The 25942-nt window shown below is 38.2% G+C and overlaps 1 protein-coding gene across 2 annotated transcripts in view; it reads right to left on the bottom strand.

Moving 5' to 3' along the window:
- The window catches only part of MKLN1 (muskelin 1), a 192301-nt gene that overhangs the window by 165146 nt on the left and 1213 nt on the right, over nucleotides 1–25942 (bottom strand). Inside the window, exon 2 of one of the 2 annotated variants that reach the window (XM_030574455.1) lies at nucleotides 16544–16642. The exons of the other annotated variant lie outside the window; for it this stretch is intronic. Within the exon in view, the coding sequence (XP_030430315.1) occupies nucleotides 16544–16599 (56 nt within the window). The 5' untranslated portion in view covers nucleotides 16600–16642. The remainder of the gene's footprint in view (nucleotides 1–16543; nucleotides 16643–25942) is intronic. 2 annotated transcript variants of the gene reach the window in all.

The raw sequence follows: 25942 nt of genomic DNA, 5'->3' as shown, positions 1-25942 counted from the left end.
CCCATGGGAATGAGATTATACATGTTAGTCATACCCTCGTTTATATACTAAAATAGATTTAATGTTAATCTCTAAATCAGTGGGTCTCAAATTTTTTTTTTTTTTAAACTGGCGACTCCTTTCACATCACAAGCCTCTGAGTGCGACCCCCCCCCCAATAAATTAAAACACTCTTTTTAATATATTTAACATTATAAATCTTCAAGGCAAGTGGGGTTTGGGGTGAAGGTTGATAGCTTGCGATCCCCAGCGGGATCGCGACCCCCAGTTTGAGAATCCCTGCTCTAAATGCTTACTGAAGCAGATACAGTCTATAGAAATTGGTGCAATTACATGGTCAGCTCATGCCCATCCAAAAGTAATTTGCTAAAAAGGGATGGACGGATCCCAAAGATCATTTTTATGGGAAATTAACTGTTTGCTGTTCCAGGTCAAAGATCCGGTTGCAGCAATTAAAGAGGATATTGTTGAATATTTTCAAATAAATGATAAAGAAATATAAAGCGAGGCAGGAAGTAATATTTAAGAGTCAGTTGATAAGCAGAGCCTCATTTGAAAGAGCTCAAGAAAAATTAAAACTAACAGGAGATAAAAAGGTTAAAAGGAATTCATAAAAACCAAGTTGAAGAAAGTGTATTAATCGGGAGGAAACAATGTTTAGACACCACTGAGAAAGATTTTGCTAGAATACAGTGGAATTTTCTGTTTGAAGACCTGTCTCAAAGCATATATTTCATGAAAAAGGAAATAAAGTGAGAAGTTATTGGACCAAATGCTTAAAGAGATGAGAGCAATACATTATTTCACCAACTAAGAACAATCAGCAAAAGATGGCTACATACCCTAATGAAATATGTGCAGTTTTTCCTGCTTCTTATAAAAACCTGTGTTGTAATAAATGAAGGCGGGAAGTAGCTTTCTTTCATGGACACCCAGCTAGCTACAAAATCCCTGTTAGTACCTGTTCTCTACTTGTTTTACCTGGAAAGAGTTAAAAAAGCCCAGAGGTAAAAGGGAGTGGGCACCTGTCCAAAAGAGCGAATGGAAAGGTTAGAACTTTTTAAAATTGGGAGGGGGAGGGGGAAACACACTTTCCCTTTGTCTGTTGTTCTCCGGAGAGAGGAGAGACAGAGCAGCAATGTTGTAAGACGTTTTAAACCACGTATGAAAAAAAAATAATAATCAAATCATACCTCGAAACTACTTATCTGAAACCCCAGATATGTAAGTAGATCAGAGAATGTCTAGGAAGATGCAATTAGGTTTCTCTCTTATTATCTGTGCTAACGCCAGGTGCTTTTGTTTTGCTTGTAACCCTTAAGCTGGACCTCAAGAAAACCATTCTTGATGCTTACTTATTATATTTGATCTTTTTTAAAATCTAGCAATAGCCTACATTCCAGATATATTTTCTTTGTTTTTTAAATAAAATTTACCTTTAAGAACAGGATTGGGGGGGTTTGTGTCTTAAGAGTTTTGTGCCTATGTTGTTTAATTCCTTTGTTTTCTTTCTCAGCTCTTCCGGGGGGGCGGGGGCTTGAGGGTACCCCACAGGGAAGAATTCCCAAGTGTGCCTTCCTGGGTCGAAAGGGGTTTTATTGGACTTGGGTTGTGGCACCATCTACCCATCCAAGGTCAGAGAAAAGCTGTAACCCTGGGAGTTTAATACCAGCCTGGAGTGACCAATATTAATTTTTAGAATCCTTGGGGGCCACCACCTTCTGCATTCAAAGTGCCAGAGTGGGGAATCAGCTTTGACATTTGTATTTCACATATTCCAAGCTATGAAGTGATTCAAGAGCATCTGTAAGTAGCTGGTTTGCCAAAGATAAACAAAACAGATAAAGAAGCTTTAGATAAAGAAATAACAGAAGTCTTATTATAAACAATCATAAGTATGAAGAGTGGCAAAACTCCAGAACTTGATGGCTTCCCAGCAGAATTTTGACAAGATATTTAAAGAGCTATAAACAGGTCTGTGGTACCTTTAATGCCATTCTGTTAAGGGAGGAACTTACTCCATGAAAGAAGCTACTGCTGCTCTCACTAAAGATGGAAAAGACTTTACCATATGCAGCTCTTTATAGGCCCTTGTCACTGCTGAATCATTATAAAGAATTTAGCAAAAATACTAGCTAACCAAATGCAGTCCACGCTCTCAGTTTACATAAACTTGGATCAAACCAGATTAACTGACAAACAAGTGTCATGTAACATTCTCAGAGTATTTGGAATCTGTCATGGTGCCACACCAAAAGAGATGCATTTCTTGTATCACCTGATGCACAGAAAGCTTTCGATAGAATAAAGTGAAACTTTCTGTTTGAAGTCCTGTACCATAAATTCACAGGCCCCCAGTCCCTTAAACGGATAATTTCTCTTTATACCAGCTACAAAAAAACTGTTAAGTGAATCAATGGGGTTACATTTTATTTGAATTACATGTGGAAACTAAGCAGGGATGTCCATCGTTTCCTTTACTTTCCGCACTGGCCGTGGAGCCTTTTACACACAGGAAAAGCAACAATGAATTCATCACAGGGATAAAACTTACAGGGACACATCAGAAATTAGCTTTATATTCTGAAGACACAGTATTTTAAGTAAATGAAAAATTCCTGGCTTTAAAGTAATTTATGCCAAATCTGAAATGTTAGCTCTATATTCGCTAGGCTCTAAAACGTCATCCCTCCAGAAAACATTTCAGTACAAATGGACAAGTTCTATAAAATACCTGGGGATTCAAATATAAAACAAAACCAGAAGAGCTGTATAATTTCAATGTCAAAATCACTACTTTAGCAAATGAAAAAAAATAGAGTGCAGAGAAAATTATAGTTTCATGGTTAGGTAGAAAAGTCACAGTCAAAATGACTTTTTTGCCAGAGATATCTTTCTTGTTTCAAAATCTTCCTATAATCGTCTCAGATAAAACTAGCAGAAATGCAAAGAATGTTAGAACTTATATGAAATAAGGGAAGACCAAGTGTGAGTGGAGATACTTTGTAAGCACCATTAACAGGGTGTACTAGCTGTTCCAATTATGCAGTAATATCAAACCAGACAACTCAAAGCAACAGTGGTTTAGGGGTGCTCAAATCCAGCAGTTCTCAAACTGTGGGTCAGGACCCCAAAGTGGGTGGCAACCCCATTTTAATGTGGTCCCCAGTGCTGGCATTAGACTTGCTGGGGCCCGGGGCTGAAGCCCAAGCCAAAGCCCCACCGACCGGGGCCAAAGACCGAGGGCTTCAGCCCGGGGTGGCAGAGCTCGGGCTTCGGTTCCCCATTCCTGGGGTCGCGTGTAATTTTTGTTATCAGAAGGGAGTCATGGTGCAATGAAGTCTGAGAACCCCTGCTCTAATTCACCCAAACACTTGATCTTTATTCAGCAAGAAAATTGTGGCAGTGTATATACTGCTAGGTTACCAGGGTTTAAATTAAAAAAAAAAAATTATACCTTCCAGAAAGGTATAATTATCGCTCTCCAAAGGCTATGCTATGATTTGGGCTAGAACTAGAGAAACAATTCCCTTCACCAATGTTTAACATTTGCAAATTATCCAGGTTTGAACTCAAACCACAAACCATTGAGTTTTAAAGATTGGGAGAGCCAGGAAATACATATGGTTGGCAGGGTGTTCTAAGAATTTTATCTTATTTAGAAATTAAAAACTTGTCTAGATGTTTCATATAGAAAACTAACTTTGGTACAAGCAATGGCTTCTGATCCATTAGGAAACAGTTATATATACACACAGCTCTACCCCAATACAACGCTGTCCTCGGGAGCAAAAAAATCTTACCGTGTTTAGGTGAAACTGTGTTATATCGAACTTGCTTTGATCCACCGGAGTACACAGGCCCACCCCCCGGAGCACTGCTTTACTGCATTATATCCGAATTCATGTTATATCGGGTCACATTATATGGGGTAGAGGTGTATATAGGCTTAATCATCTCTCATCTGCTAATAACGATGAGACTACTAATAGCATCTCAATGAAAAGGGGGGGAAAAAGTCCAAAAACGGAAGAATGGTTCCAAAAAAAACATAGGAGCTTGCTATGGAAAAATCATTAATTATGTACCCAGCAAATTAGAGAGAGGATAAACAAGTACTTCTGTATTTAGACTTTGAGTAGTGAATAAGTGGTAACTACCCTCCTGCAAGACAACAGCACACCGATGAGTAGAGTCAGTAGTTTCACTCAGTTTAATAATCACCAGAAACAACATCTCCTGGATGGGGTAAAGATGCTCTCTCTGTAATGTGGTAACATCCTGTTCAAGGGATATTTAATATTACTGCATAATGTTTCTCTAATTTAAAAAAAAATAAAAAAACCACACCCTCAGTCATCATGATTATCATTTTGTTTGATATTCACATAGCAAAGATATGTAAGGCTGTTAAAACTCCCTAAATAAACAGTTTAAAAAAGGAGTAAAGTCACAAGAAAAAAAAGCAATGTTCTTGTATCTCCTCATCTGTCAGAACGATAACTTTTATATACTGTTTAAAATGGCATAGAAGGATAACAAGAACTGAAGGATTAATTCCTGCAATTGTTTAGTGGTGCAATAATTCATTTTTTTTTAATTTGGTATATTTCTTTTAGCGAATGGACTATAATTAACTATTACTCAAAGGTCTTTCTTTTATAGAGCAGTAAGTAAACCATTGGCAAACAAACAGCGATCTATACATTGGACAAAGAATGCCTGCTCACTCAGGAAACAGATCATTTGATTTTAAACAGCACTTAGTAAACTTCCAGGCTCGTTAGAACTACCTAAAGGCCTGTCATATGATTGGACAAAAATAATAAATCTTGTGTCAGTCCTGATTATTCTGCATAACAAGTCATATTTTTAAGTTTCAATGTCCACATTTCATATTTTGGCCCATTTTTACATACATATCTACCCATAGAGAATGCAACCTGATATAACACGAATTTGGATATAACATGGTAAAGCAGTGGGGAGCCCCAGGCCCTTTAAAGCACCAACCGAGCCCCGCTGCTTTACCGCGTTATATCCGAATTCGTGTGGAGCCCCAGGCCCTTTAAATCCCCACCCGAGCCCCACTGCCAGAGCTCCAGCAGTGATTTAAAGGACCCAGGGCTCACAGACTCATAGACTTTAAGGTCAGAAGGGACCATTATGATCACCTAAGTCTGACCTCCTGCACTATGCAGGCCACAGAATCTCACCCACCCACTCCTGTAACAAACCTCTAACCTATGGCCTGAGTTACTGAAGTCCTCGAATTGTGGTTTGAAGACTTCAAGCTGCAGAGAATCCTCCATCAAGTGACCCATGCCCCATGCCGCAGAGGAAGGTGAAAACCCCCCAGGGCCTCTGCCAATCTGCCCTGGAGGAAAATTCCTTCCCAACCCCAAATATGGCGATCAGTTAAACCCTGAGGATGTGAGCAAGACTCATCAGCCAGCACCCAAGAATGAGCTACTACAGAGAATTCTGATCCCACCCCATCTAACATCCCATCACAGACCACTGGGCATACTTACCTGCTAATAATCAAAGATCAGTTGCCAAATTAATTGCCAAAACTGGGCTATCCCATCATACCATCCCCTCCATAAACTTATCAAGCTTAGTCTTGAAGCCAGATGTCTTTTGCCCCCACTACTCCCCTTGGAAGGCTGTTCCAGAATTTCACTCCTCTAATGGTTAGAAACCTTCATCTAATTTCAAGTCTAAACTTCCTAGTATCCAGTTTATATCCATTTGTTCTTGTGTCCGCACTGGTACTAAACTTCAGTAATTCTTCTCCCTCCCTAATATTTATCCCTCTGATATATTTATAAAGAGCAATCGTATCCCCCCTCAACCTTCTTTTGGTTAGCCTAAACAAGCCAAGCTCTTTGAGTTTCCTTTCATAAGACAGGTTTTCCATTCCTCAGATCATCCTAGAAGCCCTTCTCTGTACCTATTCCAGTTTGAATTCATCCTTCTTAAACACGGGAGACCAGAACTGCACACAGTTGGAGCACCAAACCTTTTAAATCACTGCAGGAGAAGCCAGTCCAGTCCAGTCTGGCACGGCATACTGGCTCTTGCCAGTACACCGTAGCAGACCAAACCTGATATAACACGGTCTCACTTATAAAGCGGTGAGATTTTTTGGCTCTCGAGGACCACATTATAATCGAGGTAGAGGTGTAGTATCACTCCACCTCCTGATCACTGATTTGTTTCCCTCAATTTGTAATAAGTCACAAGAAAATAAAATGGTTTCTGCCAAAAAAAATGAAGTAAGGTAATGTGTGTGCACGGACATATATCCTATATGAAATGCAAGTGTAATCTAAACATATCCACATTGAGAGGTGTCAGTCAAATCATATTTAGTAGCAATGGACAAAGAACCAACTCACTAATTCAAGGGGTGCAGAAGTTGTGGTAACTGTCTGGTTTCCATACGTGGGGAAAGTAATTGGGAAAGAGATAGCATTAATTAAAAATCTTGCTGGCAGATTCCTATCCAACAGTGATACAATGGTTATAAAGGTAGTGTCAAATCCCAAACCAATTTCAAAGTATTACACAGATAGATAGTCTGACTCTACATAGTTAAACACCTCAGCATCTAGGGAATGAGCTGGTGAAACACTGGATTGTTTGACTGCCATATTGGTGATACTGCAGAAGATTCCAGTGTGATCATTTAAAAAAGAAAAAAAGCAGGTTTTGGTTTTTGCTATATTCCCCTTTACTCAAAAATCCTTTATGTAGGACATTTTCTAATCTGACATTTTTCACAGAGTTTAGGAATTCCTGGCACGTAAGGAAAATTGGCTTTAAAATGCTGCAATAGCGCAAATCCATGCCCCGTTTTTCATAATCATTTCACTAATTTAATAGTTATTTCATTTGTGGTAGGACCCAATGATTCTAATTAAGGATTACGGCTCCCTACTGTATCAGACAGTTACGAACAATTCTCTATCTCAGAGAGCTCACAATTTACTTTGACGAAAAGCAACAGATGAATAGGCAAATGGCATTTGGGGGAGTACAAGGTAAAACAGGTGTATTTGCGTAAGTTAGCACTTACAGGTGGCTGTTAAACTTTTACAGAAAACACAGACTAATAGATTCAAACTGTTGCTGTTTAACATTTGTAATTTGAGGCTGATATCCATAAAAGCAGTACCTCCAGAGTCACATGAACCTGTTTTAGATTTCCAATCAATTGTTTTAAATACATTCTCCTACAGTAATAGGCTGCACAAAGTTTGTTTGGGGTTTTTTAAGATAATTTTCTATAGTTGGCTAGGGGAGAATATTCAAAAACTTGGAGAATTTAGTTACCGTCAGCATCTGAATGATTCCTGGATATTGTAAATCCCTCATATGGTAATATCTAGCTTTGAGAATTTGATAGCAACAAATAAATGGCAATTTTTTATTTTAGATGGTTACCAAAAAATGATTTAATAAGCAAAACTTCTAACAAAAGGGTTTTTTTTTTAATTCGTTCTGAACCACTCTAACTTGGCTCTTTTTAATTTTTAAAGATCTTTGGACCATAGCAATAATGCACCTTATTAGTAAATTTCTCCTAAAGGTCAAAAATAATTAACATAATCCAATGACAAAGTTGACATAGTCACAGATTAATCAGAAGTGGTTTAATTTGGTAACTGGTATCTGTGGTGCTACCCCAAAACTCTCAACAAATTCAAGACTTTTTGTGGCCCCAAACTGGGCTTTTGTTCAAAGTACATTTCTTAGGTGAACCATATCTGCTCATATTATACACGTTTATGATTTCTACTAAGACTAGTCAATTATTAGAAAAACTGAATTCCACTCCCACTAATCCCTAGGAGCTGTTTACTTGGCATCATTTGGACATGTTTTAAGTTTCTATTTCTCTCAGTGGGATGTGTGAATTTTTGCCTATGTCATCTCCAGGGATCCAGTCTGGGTCTTACCAGTATATTCCTACATTGGGAGCATTATTTTATGGCTCACTATGCCATAATGTATTTAAAGAACTCATTTTTCTGCGTCTAGAGATTCAGCAGCTCTCATTGTTGCATGACTCCCTCTTTGACATTCACCTTTAGAATGTCAAAATTCAAAATGATCTGGACAAATCGGAGAAATGGTCTGAGGTAAACCGGTTGAAATGCAAAGTGCTCCACTTACGAAGGAACAATCAGTTTCACACATACAGAATGGGAAGAGACTGTCTAGGAAGGAGTACGGCAGAAAGATCTAGGGGTCATAATGGACCACAAGCTAAATATGAGTCAACAGTGTGATACTGTTGCAAAAAAAAGCAAACGTGATTCTGGGATGCATTAACAGGTGTGTTGTAAACAAGACACGAGAAGTCATTCTTCCGCTCTACTCTGCGCTGGTTAGGCCTCAACTGGAGCATTGTGTCCAGTTCTGGGCACCGCATTTCAAGAAAGATGTGGAGAAATTGGAGAGGGTCCAGAGAAGAGCAACAAGAATGATTAAAGGTCTTAAGAACATGACCTATGAAGGAAGGCTGAAGAATTGGATTTGTTTAGTTTGGAAAAAAGACAGAGGGGACAGGAGGAGGGAGAAAACTTGTTCACCTTAGCCTCTAATGACAGAACAAGAAGCAATGGGCTTAAACTGCAGCAAGGGAGGTTTAGGTTGGACATTAGGAAAAAAGTTCTTAACTGTCAGGGTAGTTAAACACTGGAATAAATTGCCTAGGGAGGTTGTGGAATCTCCATCTCTGGAGATATTTAAGGGTAGATAGACGTTAGATAAATGTCTATCAGGGATGGTCTAGACAGTATTTGGTCCTGCCATGAGGGCAGGGGACTGGACTTGATGACCTCTCGAGGTCCCTTCCAGTCCTAGAGTCTATGAATCCAGTTGTTTTATTTAATTTGACAAAAGTTAACTGTCACTCACTAGATTTCAACATTTATCCCCTTCTGCTTATTTCTTTTAATAGCCACAATGCCCCTTCTTTTTCTACTATTCATAACTTTAGGGTTATTTGAAACTCAGCTTTGTTTATTTACAAAATGCAAATACAAAGAAAGTTCTATGGATGCATGTACAATGCTTCAGTACTGCACAAGAAAACTGAACATCAGCTCCTCACTCACTCTGTCAGGCAAAAGCCTGAAAGCAGGTCTTGCTTTCAGCCCAGCAAGGAAACAAAATTCCAGACTTGAAGACACTCCACTAAGAACATCCTGTCCTTGACCCTCAGACATGCAAATCTAAGCACAAGGAGCTCAAATACCTCAGATGACTTGAACTGTCACAACAGTGCAGAAGGAGAGGCTATTTCAGACAGCCAGGAACCAGGCTAATATACATTGCAATTATGGCCTTAAAGACATGGGACCTGCCAATTTGAGAAATCACATCCCTCCTTCTGTCATATTACCAAAAGTTGGGTCAGCAGATGTGCACAAGCTGAGGCCCCCTCAATTTAAAAGAAATGAAGTTATTAGCAGCATGCTATCTGGAAGTGGCCCTGAACTCTGAGTTCACTCCTCTCCCTTCAACTTGTCCAAAATAGCCCACATTGTCCACGTGCAAGGCATGCTGCAAATCCCATTTATTTTCAGAGGGTTTGGGAGAGACATGGATGGAGTCTGTGCACTGAAGATTGAAATCTCTGGCAGAGGTGGCTTCTCCACTTCCTCTTCTTGGCTTCAAGGACTGCTGAATTTATTTTTGTTGTTAGTAGTTTGCTTGTATTTCATGGGGCAAAAGCACCTAAAGATCAAGAGATTTTTTCTGCTTCATGGATACTTAAATACAAGAAATTAATTCAGTTAATCATACAGGACTAGAGATTTACCCTCTATATGGGAAAGTAGTTAGTTAAAGGGCTTGTTTCCACTTAAAATGCTAGAGTGGCACAGCTGTGCCACTGTAGCACTTCAGTATAGACACTACCTATGCTGATGGGAAAGTCTCTCCCATCAGGGTAGGTAAGAGCTAGAGGCGGAGCTAAAGCTTCTGTCACCCTAGGCTATCTACATGGGGAGTTAGGTTGGCTTAAAGACACCGCTCAGGGATGTGGATTTTTCACACTCCTGACCAACCTAGTTAAACCAACCTGATTTTCTAGTGTAAACCAAGCCAAAGCTTAACAAACAAACAAAAAAGTCACAAATCAAACTCTTGCATCTTAATAGCCACTTATCCCTCAAGTAGTCTTCATTCAGCATTCAACCTGACAGCTTATCCCATCACACTTTCATAAATTAAGAAAAAACAGGACCAATTTCCATCAAACCTTGCAACCTACAGAAGCTTGCATTTTCTTGAGCATTTCTGTGAGTACATTATATGACTTGCAAATTTCTTAACACTGTAGGAATTGGAATGGGCAAAGCAGGATCAAAGATTTGTCACAGCAACAGCAGCTAGACTATACTCTGAAGAATACAGCATAGTACTTACCCACAGTTGCTACAGGTAAACATGAATAAGGTGAACATACTAAGGGAATTCTTTACCATATGACAATCATACAAGCTTTGTCTTACAGACAAAAGGGAGCATTTTTAACCACAGGATAGCAGATGCACATTACCTATTCCACTACAAAATCATAATGAAGATACGGCACTGTTTAATTTTTACCATGTGGTTGACTTTGGAGTAAAAATGACAGTGCCTTGTCTCTACCAGGATATTACAGCAGGATTGTTAATGGGAATTCCTCCCCCTCCCACCCTTAAGATAACTATGGCTACATATTCACTGCAAAAAAATGTTAGACTATTCACCATCAAAAATAGGTTGCATCTGGCTTGCAGAGGTATCACTAATTCTATCTTCAAGAATAATATTGAAAAATTGGAGAGAGTTCACAGAAGAGCCACAAAAATGATTAAAGGACTAGAAAATATGCCTTATAGCGAAACTCAAAGAGCTCAATATAGCTCATTGAAGAGATAAAGGGTGACTTGATCACAGTCTATAAATATCTACACGGGAAACAAAAATTTGATAACAGAGCTGTTCAGCCTAGCAGACAAAGGGTACAGCAACATAACATAGTTCAAAAAAGAACTAGATAAGTTCATGAAGGATAGGTCCATTAATGGCTATTAGCCAGGATGGGCAGGGATGGTGTCTCTAGCATCTGTTTGCCAGAAGCTGGAAACAGGCGACAGGGGATGAATTACCATCTATTCTGTTCATTCTTCTGGGGCACCTGGCATTGACCACTGTCAGAAGACAGGACACTGGGCTAGATGAACCTTTGATCTGACCCAGTATGGCCGTTCTTATTATATGACTGGAAGATGAAGCCAGATAAAAGTTTGGGCCATATTTCTAGTCTGATTTTATCACTGAGGGGGATTAACTATTGGAACAACTTACCCAGGGTTGTGGTGGATTCTCCATCACTGGCCATTTTTTAAATCAAGATTGGATGTTTTACTAAAAGCTATTCTTTAATTCAAGCACAGCTACTGGACTCGAGGCAGGAACTGACACAAGGAAATCCTATGGCATGTGTTATGCAGGAAGTCAAACTAGACTTGCACAAACAATCCCTTCAAATTACAAATCTATTAATCTATTGAAAGTACCTTTCCATAGTCCCCAAAATGAGAAAAATCTACATCAGCAAATCGACTAGCTGAGCAAAGAATTAGCTGATGCCCCCAAAACATTGACACAAAAGGACGATCACACACATTTCTTCAGTAATCCACTGCTCCTATTTCTCATATCCACCAACCCAAAATCCAGTTGGGAAGCACGACGTAAATCTACCCTGCCACCCTCGCCCCTCAATCATCCAGGATACATGGTAAGAGTGTTGCGATTCTGTTCATAAATGTTTATAATAGGAGAGCTTTAACCATTTCCTCAGTGACGAACTGATGTAAAAAAAAAGTTAGACTAACTCCAAGGTAAAAAAAAATCCATATTTTAATTAATGGAAAAATACAAGCAGAATAATTGCAGACTAAGAAAATTAGTTCAAATATACTTCCCAAGAGTTCCATGAAACAGCAGCACTCACCTTAAGTTGCTAATGACAACATTTAACAAAACAAAGCTAGCACAGTATTCCGCTGCTACAGCAACTTCAATCCAGAATTGCATACAGACTGCCTCTTATAAAAGTAGTACTGTTAAGTTTTGTACCTTTTAAAACTTGTGTTGTGACCCAATTACACAGTTCTTTTTTTAAATGAAAGAACCAAATTTAGCTTTACAGGGGATTTTATAGACCCATTTCTAATTTCTTAAGGATATGAACCAAAACAAATAGGTGGCTCGTGGTGCATTACAGCTAATAGGTTTCCAAGAGCACCTTCAGAGTTAATTCCTCACTAGTTCTTTCTTTTCATGAACCCAAATAAATTTACTATAACTTATGTAGCTTCAAAGTTGTGATGCACTATTAACCCTATTTACAAGACTTGTGTTTTATTTTTAAAAGAATTAATCAGATTAATGAGGCTTAAGTTTTTCTGTGTCATCTTCAGAATAAAGATGAACACAGTATCAAGTTTTAGACAAAGGGATAACTAGAGTTACTCCTGACTTACACCAAATGGAGTTACTCCTAATTTACACCAGGAAGAAAGGCGAATCAGGCCCCCAAGGTCTTTTTTGACATAAGCTCTATCTTTTGCATTCTCTTAAACCTCTAATACTTTAGCCTCAACACAGAGTCATGACATATTTAAGACACTACAGGAGCGTCTAAGCTATGCATTTCCATTCTTGTGTTTCATCTATACAGAAATGATCTCTTGGTATTGCCAGAAAACCAGAGTAACAAAACAGACAACATACATCTGTGTGAATCTCCGGTTATTCTTTGCAGAATTTTGTAAGATCGCCAAAGAAGTTGGGCAACTGTCAAACAAAAAATAATCCATAAAAAATATCCAGAAAGTAAGCTTTTAATGAAAAGCAAGAATTTTAAGATATTCAGCAATGATTCTGCAATATTGTAGCATTGCTCTTACACAAGCATCACAATACTATTAACTTTTTCACTACATAGGAAGGTGAATTCCTGCTTTCATAAATCTGATTTAAGAGCTGTTGACTTACATACAATCTCTCTGTCATAACCACACCCATTAACATGTACCAGCCTTATAGATTCATTCTTAACTCTCTCAAACACACTGCATGCTCAAGACTTGTTTATTTCTAAATGCTTTTAGGCAAGTACAGTAAGACTCGTTTACAGAAACTGATACAGTGAAATTCTAAGTACAGCGAAATCAAATTTAATTCCTCAATGTGCTAAAATATGCAAACTAATTCTGAATAAAGTGCATTTCCACCTGAGGAAGTTGTTCCATGAAAACATGACCTTGCTCTAGGAGTTACCGTATTTAACAATCATATATGCTATTTTTAATAAATTGTATACAGTTATGTTCAATTACAATGAAATTATGGTTGTGTTTTACTTTGTTCAATTGGATTTTGAACTCAAAAAATTCACCCTGGAAATTAACTTCATACCAGGTTGTCTTTAAAGTATACTTTGGAAAATTCTGCCACATAGTACGGGTTTTGTTCCACCCCTGTTATTTTTACCTGAGGACAAGTTCTTCTGGGCTTTGAAGTCTGCCCTAATAAATAGCTTGAAAAGTCTCTCCCTCCACAACTAGTCAATAGAAAACCATTATTCAGGAAAAATGTAATAACCCAAGGGATTGCAAGATCCCCTGCCCCCCATCCCACCTTTAATTTATACTTGACAGTTTTCTTACCATGTACATCTTCAGAAGTAGTACAGATTGAGGTGATTAATTGATCAAACTCAGCCATGAAAAGCAAATACCTGAAGTTATTCTTACTCTCACAAGCCAATTTACTCTCATCCAGAACCAGTTTTTCCTAAATCTTAATGATTCTTTCGTATCACCAATGAAGAGATGCTACTGGAAATCCAGCAACTCTAAACTTTGCAGAGTACAATAAAATAGTGTAAGAATATCTGTGTAATAAGTAAGAGGAAAACATTTTCAAGTATTACATGTGAAAAAAAGGAGACCATAATTAACCAGGAGCTGGAAATTCTTCATAAACCATGCAGGTTTTGAACCCATATTGCTAATTTGGTCCCTAAATAATCAGTTGGTATTGTTACTCAGTAGGAAAAGAAGCCATCTTTTTTAAGAAAAAGTGTTCCAATAAAAATTTAACCCCAGAAAGGGCTGATTATCAAACTAACAGAATCATTGGGCCCACCATATTGGATCAGATCAATGTACTAACTGGATCCGTAACTTGTTTCCAACAGTAGCCTGTACCACACACTTCAGAGAAAAAGCAAGAATCCCATTGCCAATTGGAAAGTTTCTTTCTGATCTGGTCACTCAGTGGCTGATTCTACACTGAAGTTTTAGGCTTTCGACTCCAAATGTAACTGTATGTCCTCATTATTCAAAAACTGAGCATTTTTTTTAATCTCGCTGAACTCTTGGCCTCAATATACAGCAGCCATTACTGCCAGACGTTAATTGTTCATCGCATAAAATCTAATTTATTTTTATCAGTTTTAAGGTTTCTACTTTTCAATTCCACTGGATGTCCCCTTGTTCATCCATTATTGGAAAAGATAAGTAAGAACAATTAACTTGCTTTCTCTGAACCCCAGATTAATTTTGTATACTTCTATCACGTCCCCTTTAGTCACTCCCCTCTTTAAACAGTCCTAATATTTCAATTTCTCCTCATACAAAAGACTCAGTTACATAACCATTTTTGTGGCCTTTCCTTGGACCACATCTATGTATACTCTCTTTAGATGGGGTAACCAGAATTGAACACAGCATTCCTGGTGAGGGTTACCTTCAATCTAAATAACGACAACTTTTTTTATTCTGTTCTTTGTACATCTGAACTTCGTTTGCTTTTTTTGACCACTGCTAAGCATGGAGCAGCTGTTTTTAATAGAGCTGAATACGATACCCAAGTGTTTCCTGTGTGGTTACAGTTAGTTTGGAACATAGTGACGTTTACAGCTTATTTAAATTATTCCTCTCCATGCTGACCTGGCATTTAGTCACAATGGATTTTAATTTGCCATAATGTTGTCATTCAGTTAGCTTTGCTAGATCCCTTGAGGTTCTTTCCACATTTCTAATCTTTAATATCCTAAACAATACTACTAAATTTATTTTACAACAGCATAAAAAAGCCTTAATAGGGATTGCAGTCCCATTGTACTAGGTTATGTATAAACGCAGGGAGTCCCTGCCTCAATGAGCCTCAATCTAGGGCTCTGAACCTGTAAGCACTTAGGTTCTTAACTTGGATAGAACGGATGAAGGAATTTTATAGCTGAACTACAGAATGGTTGCTAGTCTTTATAGTTTCAGTAACTCTGCTTCCATTTGTAGAAACACTCTTCGATAATACTTTTTCAACTGGAGAACAATCAAGAACATTTAACTTGAATACGGTTACTTTTTATGTAACTTGTGCAGAAGTAACTAGTTTTAACAGTATTATATCAATTAACAACAGATTTTAACACCAGAAGGGACTCTCATATTCTGGTCTCCTGTATGACACAGTACATAGAATATCACTACAGTGATTCCTGGAACAAGCCTAATAAATTGTGGTTAAGCTAGAGCATACATTGCAGTACCCATCATTTTGGAGGAAACCTACCATCTCTCCAGGTTTTCAGAGATCCTATCTGGGGATATTTTTAAGAGTTTCCAGTATCATTCACTAGTGTTCTGAGAGGATCACATGCATGTAAAAAAACTAAAATGATAGGAGATTGATAGCAACAATGAAATAGTATCCTGAGAAGTGGGTTACTGGTATGAAGGATGACGACCAATATTGACACATTATCAGGTAGTCATAACTAAAAAGTAGAAATCACTGGCCAGCCACATTGGTCATGAGTTAATAGAAGTGACAACCCTGCTTATTTTCCAGGAGGAGTCTGTTCTAAAGGTGTTGAAATTTCATTTTCTAAATTTGGACGACTTCATCCTAACCTGAGAAACCAACTGGATGCAGAAAATGCAGAAGGGGGAAGTAGGGGGAGGAATAGTCTTCCTTTGCTAAGCAATGAATAAAAATGAGGTGGAAGTTTAAATATAAAGATCTAATAAATAAGAAATATAGCACTTGCTAATTTATATTAGTTAACAATGAAATCCCTGAAGTGTAATTTAGTAAAACACTGATTAAAGAAAGCAGGTATGTGTTACCAGAAAGTATTACAACCTTTCAAGCAGTTAGCTTATATTTTTCATACATCAAATAGGTAAAGACGGTTACAGAAGAGTTAAAAATTTGTTTCTAAAATGTGTTCTGATTTGATTTGAAGTCAGTAAACCCCAAATATAAAGCTAACGGTGACATAGCCACACAATTAAACGGAACATCAAATTGTGCACTATCTAAGCTGATTCAATTAGGAATACCGAGGGGGATATTTTCCTAAAACCCCTCCCACTATTTCCACTTCTTTTTAACTTCAGCCTTCTCCTATGTTAATACTTGGTAAATATGTACATATGCATCAACACATTACTTTAAATGTATACAAAAATACAGTTCCTCTTGTGACCTCCTTTTTCTGCAGGCCATTCACTTCTCAAGGTCCACCCACTGCCTTCAGAGATTCGCATCCCTGTTAAAGCAAAGTAAGATATTCACAATAGGGTTCCTGAGATATTGTTGCTCTAACTGCTTCTGCTGCCATTTACTTATTCACAGAGAGAGCCTGCACCTTCCATAGGCCAATTCCCAGAACCAGTGGGACACATGTCCCACTTGCTCAGAGATAGCAGAAGGCACTCGGGTTCTGCATCACACATAGTCCTTTTTCAGATTAATTAAAATAAACACCAGCACATCCAATTCTCTCAGGCTTACAGACAAATAGCACAAGCGCTAACAACAATCAAGTCCACCATATGTGATTGATCTCGGTTCCTCCTGGTTAGCGAAAGATCTCCTGGGACCCCCCAAAAAAGACTAAATATTTCCCTTAAAGAGAAAACGTTACCTCCAACCATAAAGCAACTGTATTCCAGCTAGTCCTAAAGAAATTAGTATTCTGCACAAGTGACCTTGACTAATTATCACCTTACGTTAAGCCTCAACTTCCTATGGTATCTTCTTGATTAGCTTGCTTAGAATCATCTCCAGATCCATTATAACATCCTTCACAGCCTTGGAGCCATCTCAGCCAGGGTTCAGGCCAAGGCATGGCATAGCATAGACACATTACTTGTCGCCCTTGTGAATGATATCCTCCTGTCCACAGAAATGCATAACTTAACCTACTGGGCCTATATGTGACATTCAACACAGCTGATGACCACCACAATCTTCTAAGCGTTCATCCTAAAACTGTCAGAATCTGCCCTCAGTCCAACCCAGACAGATGTGATGGGAAACTGTTCCAACACTCCCAGAGCATTCATCTACCAAGTCCAGCAAAGCTCTATCCTGTGCCTCATCTTACTGCAGCAACTGTAACACTTGGGAATACAGTAAGACCCCACAGTATAAAATGTCAGCAATATGAAGATGACACTCTGCTCACCACATTCTTCAAATCAGATTTAAGCAGCACTATCTCCTAGACTTCCCAATGTCTTGAGAAGATCCACCATCCAGGTTAAAGTGAACCCAGGTAAGGCTGACGTTAGGAAAAGGTGAACACTGAAGAATTTACCTACTCCATAACATCCTTTTCTATCAGAGCCATGGGCCAACTGATAATGAAGCTGCTTGCAGCCTTGTGAACCTCCCAGACTCTTCAGTGCTTTTAGTTAATTATTCCATGGATGGGACCTCTAATTTTTTTCAATTCCTAGGTTACCCTGACATATTCATGTAAAGATCATCTTTAAAATGTTTTTGATGCTATAAACATCAGGTTCCAGCTTCAGTCTGTGACTGAGACCTTTATCAGATCTAAAACGGAAGTTATTAAAAACCTAGGATTTTTATATGACTACTAGGAAACAGTAAATCAAGTTCTAGAACAATCTTGTGGGGAAGGGAAATGGGTGGAGTCTCTGAAGAAAGAGCAAGGCATGACTAATGGGAAGAATCACTTTTCATTTAGTATTGAAAAGGAGGAAGAGGGTAAAGTGCTGAACTATTAAAAGCCCATGGTTTGGTAGAATCTAGGAACAACTCCAAGGTTGGTTGTGCATCTAATAATGTGATAAAGCTGACTAGCTCATCTTATTTTCCACTAGTTCGTGTCAGAATTCACTCTATGGTTGTTTCTGATTCCAACAATAAATGTTAAAGCTGATCAATACTGAAAACAGGGACTAACATTAATGCATAGGGATTAACAAACACTATCAAATAGTGTGAGTATTTATCTGACTGTTTACAATGTCTTCCTTTGCTTTTAAACACAATCAATTGAATAAACTAAAGAAATAAAAATAGGTAAGTTTTCTAAAGTAAAATGTAAATGTTGACAAAAGCTGTTAAGTAGTAAGATGGAAGAAGTTCATGCTCATATCGAGTAAAAAAATAATCAGTTGCTTTGGATAACTCAAGGTCAAATTCATTATTGAAGGAAACTTGTCTATTGACATAGAAGACCAGAACACAGTTTTTGATGACCCAGCAAGGGATATGCCACTATCAAAAATATTGCCAGGAGAAGTGTCTGGTTCTGAGTTTCCAGTAGCAATTCCATGTCGACTGAATTAAGGAGTGGTCTCTGTTCATCTTCAACACCCAAAAGTATAGTAAAGCTTCATCAGTGATTATGCCATAAAAAAGATAGACTTGAACTTCAAGTTGCATCTTTTATAACCTTTAGAAAAATTCATTTCTTTAAATTGTTCACGCACTTTGCCCTGGATATACTCTTCCAGAATGATTTAAACTTGCTGGTTCACTACTAGATGCAGCAACAGAAAAGCTAGGGAAAGAACTGAGGAATAAAAGAATCAGGCACACTAATTCATATCACTTGCTGAAATTGAGAATTGACCCAGTAGGTACTACACAATCTCTAAAGGAAAAAATGTGTTCTTATTTAATAGAAGTGATTCTATACATTAAAGGAAAACCTCATTCGCATAGAAGTTGCTGAAGATGCCATTCAAGAATGCAGATAAAAGCATGATACGGTCTCTCATTTACTCTGAAAACAAAAATGAAATAAGGATGAAAATTTAGGTACAACCACCTAAACTTCTGACATATCAATGGAGAGCACACTTCAGCTCACTGAGAAAGTATAAGACCTAAAGAAATCTAAAGCACATTGTGATAGTTCAAACATTCTTCCACAATTGCCATTAGCAGCATAATTGACTGAAAGAGGGCAGATGGATGGATGAAATGCAAAGACTGACACACTCAGGAAAATTGTTTCTCTACATTTGCATCCAACTGTCATTAAGCATGTTGACGTTTGCACTGTGTACAAGGATGACTGATCAAAATACAGCATGCTTTTTACCTAATGGACTCTACATAACAGCACTAAACATATACAGTAGAACCTCGGCGTTACGAACACCAGAATTATGAACTGACCAGTCAACCACACACCTAATTTGGAACTGGAAGTATGCAATAGGGCAGCAGCAAAAAATAAACAAAAAGTAAATACAGTACTGTGTTAAATGTAAGCTACTGAAAATATAAAGAGAAAGATTTAAAAAAGATTTTATAAGGTAAGGAAACTGTGTTTATTTCATTCAAATTAAGATAGTTAAAAGCAGCATTTGTCTTCTACATAGTCAACTTTCAAAGCTGTATAGAGTCAATGTTCAGCCGTATACTTTTGAAAAAACACCCATAACATTTTGTTAAGAACATTTCAGAGTTACGAACAACCTCAATTCCAGAGGTGTGCATAGCTCTGAGTTCTACTGTAAAAGCCAACAAAGGCATTTTCAGAGGAACCTGACAGACTGCCATCTGATGACACTACTGTTGCAATCCAAATAGAAATTGCTTTCACTTAATTAATAAAGAACTGGAACTACTTAAGGAAAGTCCAAAAACAAGCTTCAGGAACTTTTCATACTTAGTCTCGATTGATCACAAATCAAAGGCTGAGTTCAGAACAAGAAAAAGCTGATTTGTGACTCTTGGAACATAAGTGAGTTCCCTCCTTCTACCATTTAAAACTAAGATATAAATTTCAACTCAGTCTACAAAGAAGCTTGTCGCATCAGTTGTTTAGAAAAACTGTGGAGATATAATCTCAAAAAACAAGACAGCTGACTTCAGAATGTTACTGGTTTTCAAAAAACGAAAACAAAATGTCACTCCAGCCAGCTCAAAGTCAATCAAGCACATTCTTCGCACTTTGACTGTTCTGATCAAAAACTTTTTAATAGGTTAGATTGTGAAAAAGCAAGTCTATCCACATCTAAGGGTAAACACAAGAATGGTAGATACTAGTTTACTCCTGGGGGGAATTCTGCATATTTTATTTGTCAAAGCAACACAATATAATCATGCCAGTTTCAATTATTTCAAAATACCTATCAGCAAATACATCTAACAATACAGGCAACAAGAGAGTCAGGAAATGTTTTTTGACAAACAGATTCCTTACTAGGCATATTAATACAGAGCTTTGAGTAATAATTCATTTAAATTAAAATACAGAAATGTATTCTCCGCACCCCACAAAAGCAGTACAAAGTCTTGGGGGAAGTCAGGGGAAAAGGAGGAACTGAGGGAGAAGGAAGTAATTGCTGGGAAGGAGTCTGGGAGTGAACCTGGAGGGCTCTTGAGTATGTGCGGAAAAAAATACAGAAAAGTACCTGCTACGGCGGGTGAGCCAGGTACCCTCTGTCCTGGTGCCATCGCAACCCCTGGTGGGCAAAAGGCATAACTGCAGCACCTCTCCAGGAGAATGTATTTTCTGCAGGAAAAAAAAACGATCTGCAGGGGACATGTGCAGTGGTGCAGAATTCCCCCAGACTAAAACTTTTCTGCACAATTTATGACTGCTAATGGGAAGGGGGTAGGTTTAGGAGATAAAATGAAAAAAATAAGTTAAAAATCACTTAGAAAAGTTAGATGCCTGCAAGTCACCAGGGCCTGATGAAATGCATCCTAGAATACTCAAGGAGCCAATAGAGGAGGTATCTGAGCCTTTAGTTATTATCTCTGGAAAATCATGGGAGATGGGAGAGATTCCAGAAGACTGGAAAAGGGCAAATATAGTGCCCATCTATAAAAAGGGAAATAAAAACAACCCAGGAAACTACAGACCAGTTAGTTTAACTTTTGTGTCAGGGAAGATAATGGAGCAAGTAATCAAGGAAATCATCTGTAAACACTTGGAAGGTGGTAAGGTGATAGGGAATAGACAGCATGGATTTGTAAAGAACAAATCGTGTTAAACCAATCTGATAGCTTTCTTTGATAGGATAATGAGTCTTGTGGATAAGGGAGAAGCGGTGGATGTGGTATACCTAGACTTCAGTAAGGCACTTGATGCGGTCTCGCATGATATTCTTATCGATAAACTAGGCAAATATAATTTAGATGGGGCTACTATAAGGTGGGTGCATAACTGGCTGGATAACCCTACTCAGAGAGTAGTTATTAATGGCTCCCAATCCTGCTGGAAAGGTATAACAAGTGGGGCTCCACAGGGATCTGTTTTGGGACTGGCTCTGTTCAATATCTTCATCAACGACTTAGATGTTGGCACAGAGGATACGCTTATTAAGTTTGCAGCTGATACCAAACTGGGTGGGATTGCAACTGCTTTGGAGGACAGGGTTGTAATTCAAAATGATCTGGACAAATTGGAGAAATGGTCTAAGGTCTACAGGATGAAGTTTAACAAAGACAAATACAAAGTGCTCCACTTAGGAAGGAACAATCAGTTTCACGCATACAAAATGGGAAGAGACTGTCTAGGAAGGAGTATGGCAGAAAGAGATCTAGGGGTCATAGTAGACCACAAGCTTAATATGAGTCAACAGTGTGATACTGTTGCAAAAAAAGCAAACGTGATTCTGGGATGCATTAACAGGTGTGTTGTAAACAAGACACGAGAAGTCATTCTTCCGCTCTACTCTGCGCTGGTTAGGCCTCAGCTGGAGTATTGTGTCCAGTTCTGGGCACCGCATTTCAAGAAAGATGTGGAGAAATTGGAGAGGGTCCAGAGAAGAGCAACAAGAATGATTAAAGGTCTTGAGAACATGACCTATGAAGGAAGGCTGAAGGAATTGGGTTTGTTTTGTTTGGAAAAGAGAAGACTGAGAGGGGACATGATAGCAGTTTTCAGGTATCTAAAAGGGTGTCATCAGGAGGAGGGAGAAAACTTGTTCACCTTAGCCTCCAATGATAGAACAAGAAGCAATGGGCTTAAACTGCAGCAAGGGAGATTTAGGTTGGACATTAGGAAAAAGTTCCTAACTGTCAGGGTAGTTAAACACTGGAATAGATTGCCTAGGGAAGTTGTGGAATCTCCATCTCTGGAGATATTTAAGAGTAGGTTAGATAAATGTCCATCAGGGATGGTCTAGACAGCATTTGGTCCTGCCATGAGGGCAGGCGACTGGACTCGATGACCTCTCGAGGTCCCTTCCAGTCCTAGGATCTATGAATCTATGACGTTTTAGGTCTGAAGAATATACATGCTTATGAAGTGAAACACAGTACCTTTTCTGTTTCACTTAATAAAAACCCTGAAGGGAATTTCCTAGTTTTATTGCTTCATAGAAAAAAAATATAGGACATTTAGTGGTGGAAAAAGTCACAGCAAAGTTGTCAGCAACATGAGACAGTCCTTTCTTCCCGGGGGCTGAGCCTGCCAGCTCTTTGGCAATGTCAGTCTACAGTGAGTCAGAGCAAGAGGTGCAAGAGAAGAATCAAAACTGGACTTTCCTTCCAAGTACCAGGCTACTCCAGCACCATAAAAACAATGACTAAACTAGGCACTACTGCTTCTTGCTTGCATATATTTACCTGCCCCTGGAAATTTCCACTACATGCACCCGACAAAGTGGGTATTCACTCACAAAAGCTCATGCTCCAATACATCTGTTAGTCTATAAGGTGCCACAGGACTCTCTGCTGCTTTTACAGATCCAGACTAAACAGCTACCCCTCTGACATTTGAAATACAGTGATCTAGCAATAAGTGCATGAATTTGTTTCAATTTTCCTGGCAACAACTTATAACTTTCCTAAGAACCAACAGAATCAATGACATGATTCCTGGATTCTTGACACCCTTGCTGCTGCCCATGGAGTTCTGAATAATAACATCCAAAGTGTCCTGATCATTAACTTCATTTGACTGCTTGGGAAACTCAGGAACAGCTGTAAAAGATGCTGGAGCTGTCCTTCTGAAAATTTGAGAGAATACTTCCTTGAGTGATATTTGGAAGGTTATCTATAAACACAGAGACAAAACCTATTTTTAAGGAGTCTGACTTCAGATTCTGCTAAACTACTAGTTATTGCAATCACCAACCTCCACCAAACAAATGAACAGGAAGTCCCCAAAGAAGCTGTCCCTATTGTCACTGCCAAACAGGTGAGTGGACTTCCAAGTATTGGCTGAATACTTTAGCCTGCAGCCAGGTAAAGGACTGCTCCTTGCCTTTACATTTGGTATCACATTTGTTAGGTCTCCAAACATAGCAGTTATTGTGAAATCATCAAGTGAAGGGTTTTAGTCCATTACCACTAGGATCATTCTCAGCGCAACTATTCAATATTTATCAATGATCTGGAAGAACACATGCAAACTCTAACAGCAATGATTTCATACAACAAAAAAATTATAAGGATGTATGGATATGTCACCAATACAGAGTAATCCAGATTGCTAGTAATCTGGGCACAGTAAAACATACATTTTAACGGGGGCTGTCAATTAATCACAGTTAATTCACATGATTAACTCAAAAAAATTAATCTCACTGCTATACAACAGAATAACAATTGAAATGTATTAAATATTTTTGGATGTTTTTCTACATTTTCAGGTATATTGATTTCTTACAGCACAAAATACAAGTGTACTGCTCACTTTTTTTATTACCAATATTTACACTGGAAAAATGATAAACAAAAGAAATAGTATTTTTCAAGCCACCTCATACAAGTACTGTAGTGCAATCTCAGTTATGAAAGTGTAATTTACAAATGTAGATTATTTGTTACATAACTGCACTCAAAAACAAAACAAAGTCCACTCATTCTCCTTGTTCAACCAAACAAGTGTTTACATTTACGGGAGATACTGCTGCCTACTTCTAATTTACAATGTCACCTGAAAGTGAGAACAGTTGCTCCCACAGCACTTTTGTAGCCAGTGTCACAACATATTTACATCCCAGATACGCTAAACGTTCGTATGCCCCTTCATGCTTTGGCCACCATTCCAGAGGTCATGCTTCCATGCTGATGATGCTCGTTAAAAAAATAATGCATTAATTAAGTGTGACTGAACCCCTTGGAGGAGAATTGTATTTCTCCTGTTCTGCATTTTGCCAAATATTTCATGTTATAGCAGTCTCAGATAATGACCCAGCACCTTATTCATTTTAAGAACACTTTCACTACAGATTTGACAAAACGCAAAGAAGGTACTAATGTGAGATTTTTAAAAATAGCTACAGCACTGGACCCAAGGTTTAAGAATCTGAAGTGCCTTCCAAAATCTGAGAGGGATGAGGTGTGGAACATGCTTTCAGAAGTCTTAAAAGAGCAACCCTCAGATGTGGAAACTACAGAATCCAAACCACCAAAAAAGAAAATCAACCTTCTGTTGGTGGCATCTGACTCAGATGATGAAAATGAACATGCATTGGTCCATTCTGCTTTGGATCGTTATCGAGTAGAACCCATCATTAGCATGGAAGCATGTCCTCTGGAATGGTGGTTGAAGCATAAAGGGACATACGAATCTTTAGCATACCTGGCACGTAGCTGGTATTGCAAGACATTTACAACACTGCCATGCGAAACCCTGTTCTCACTTTCAGCTGACATTGTAAACAATAAGCGGGCAGCATTGTCTCCTGCAAATTGTAACCAAACTTGTTTGTCTGAGTGATTGGCTGAAGTAGGACTTAGTGGACTCGTAGGCTGTAAAGTCATACATTGTTTTATTTTTTAATACCCTTTTTGTACATAATTCTACATTTGTAAGTTCAACTTTCGTAATGAAGCTATTGCAATACAGTACTTGTATTAGGTTAATTGAAAAATATTATTCCTTTTGTTTTTTACAGTGCAAATATTTGTAATAAAAAATATAAAGTGAGCACTGTACACATTGTATTCTGTGTTGTAACTGAAATCAATATATTTGAAAATGTAGAAAACATCCAAAAATATTTAAATAAAATGTTATTGTATTATTGTTTAACAGCATGATTAATCGCACTATTAATTGTGATTAATTTTTTGCGCTTGACAGCCCTAATTTTAATACAGTTTAATGTAAAGTGTCACATCCTCAAACACAAGTCATATTTACAGAATGGGAGATTGTATCCTGAAAAGCTGAGAGTCTCTAAAAAAACCTTAGAGCAGCATTGTAGATAGCCTCTAACCAGGAACACCTGATGAGATGCTTGGCAAAGAGGGCTAAGAGGATGCTTGGCTGTATAAGCAGAACTATTCAATGGGGAGTTTTTACCTTTGTAAATAGCACCCGTGAGACCAATACTAGAATACCTTGTCCAGTTCAGGTATCTATCAACCCTGATGCTTCTCAAATCTTTTTAAAGCAAACAACTGCAAGGAAGATTCGAGGTCTGGACAACAAGCCTTACAAAGAGAGAGTTTAGTCTAAATGGCTTATCAAAGGAAAGGTGCAGAGATGTCACAGCCTAGGAGTACATACACAAAGAAGATATCTGACACTAAAGGAATCCAGACTTGCAAAGGCATAACCAGATCCAATGGCTGGAAGTTAAAGTAAATAAATAAATAAATAATGTTTTAC

Source organism: Gopherus evgoodei, chromosome 1, assembly GCF_007399415.2.
Source record: "Gopherus evgoodei ecotype Sinaloan lineage chromosome 1, rGopEvg1_v1.p, whole genome shotgun sequence".
NCBI classification, from domain to species: Eukaryota; Metazoa; Chordata; order Testudines; family Testudinidae; genus Gopherus; species Gopherus evgoodei.
Note: the sequence above shows the minus strand (reverse complement) of the source record. Positions and strands in the feature narration are given on the sequence as shown.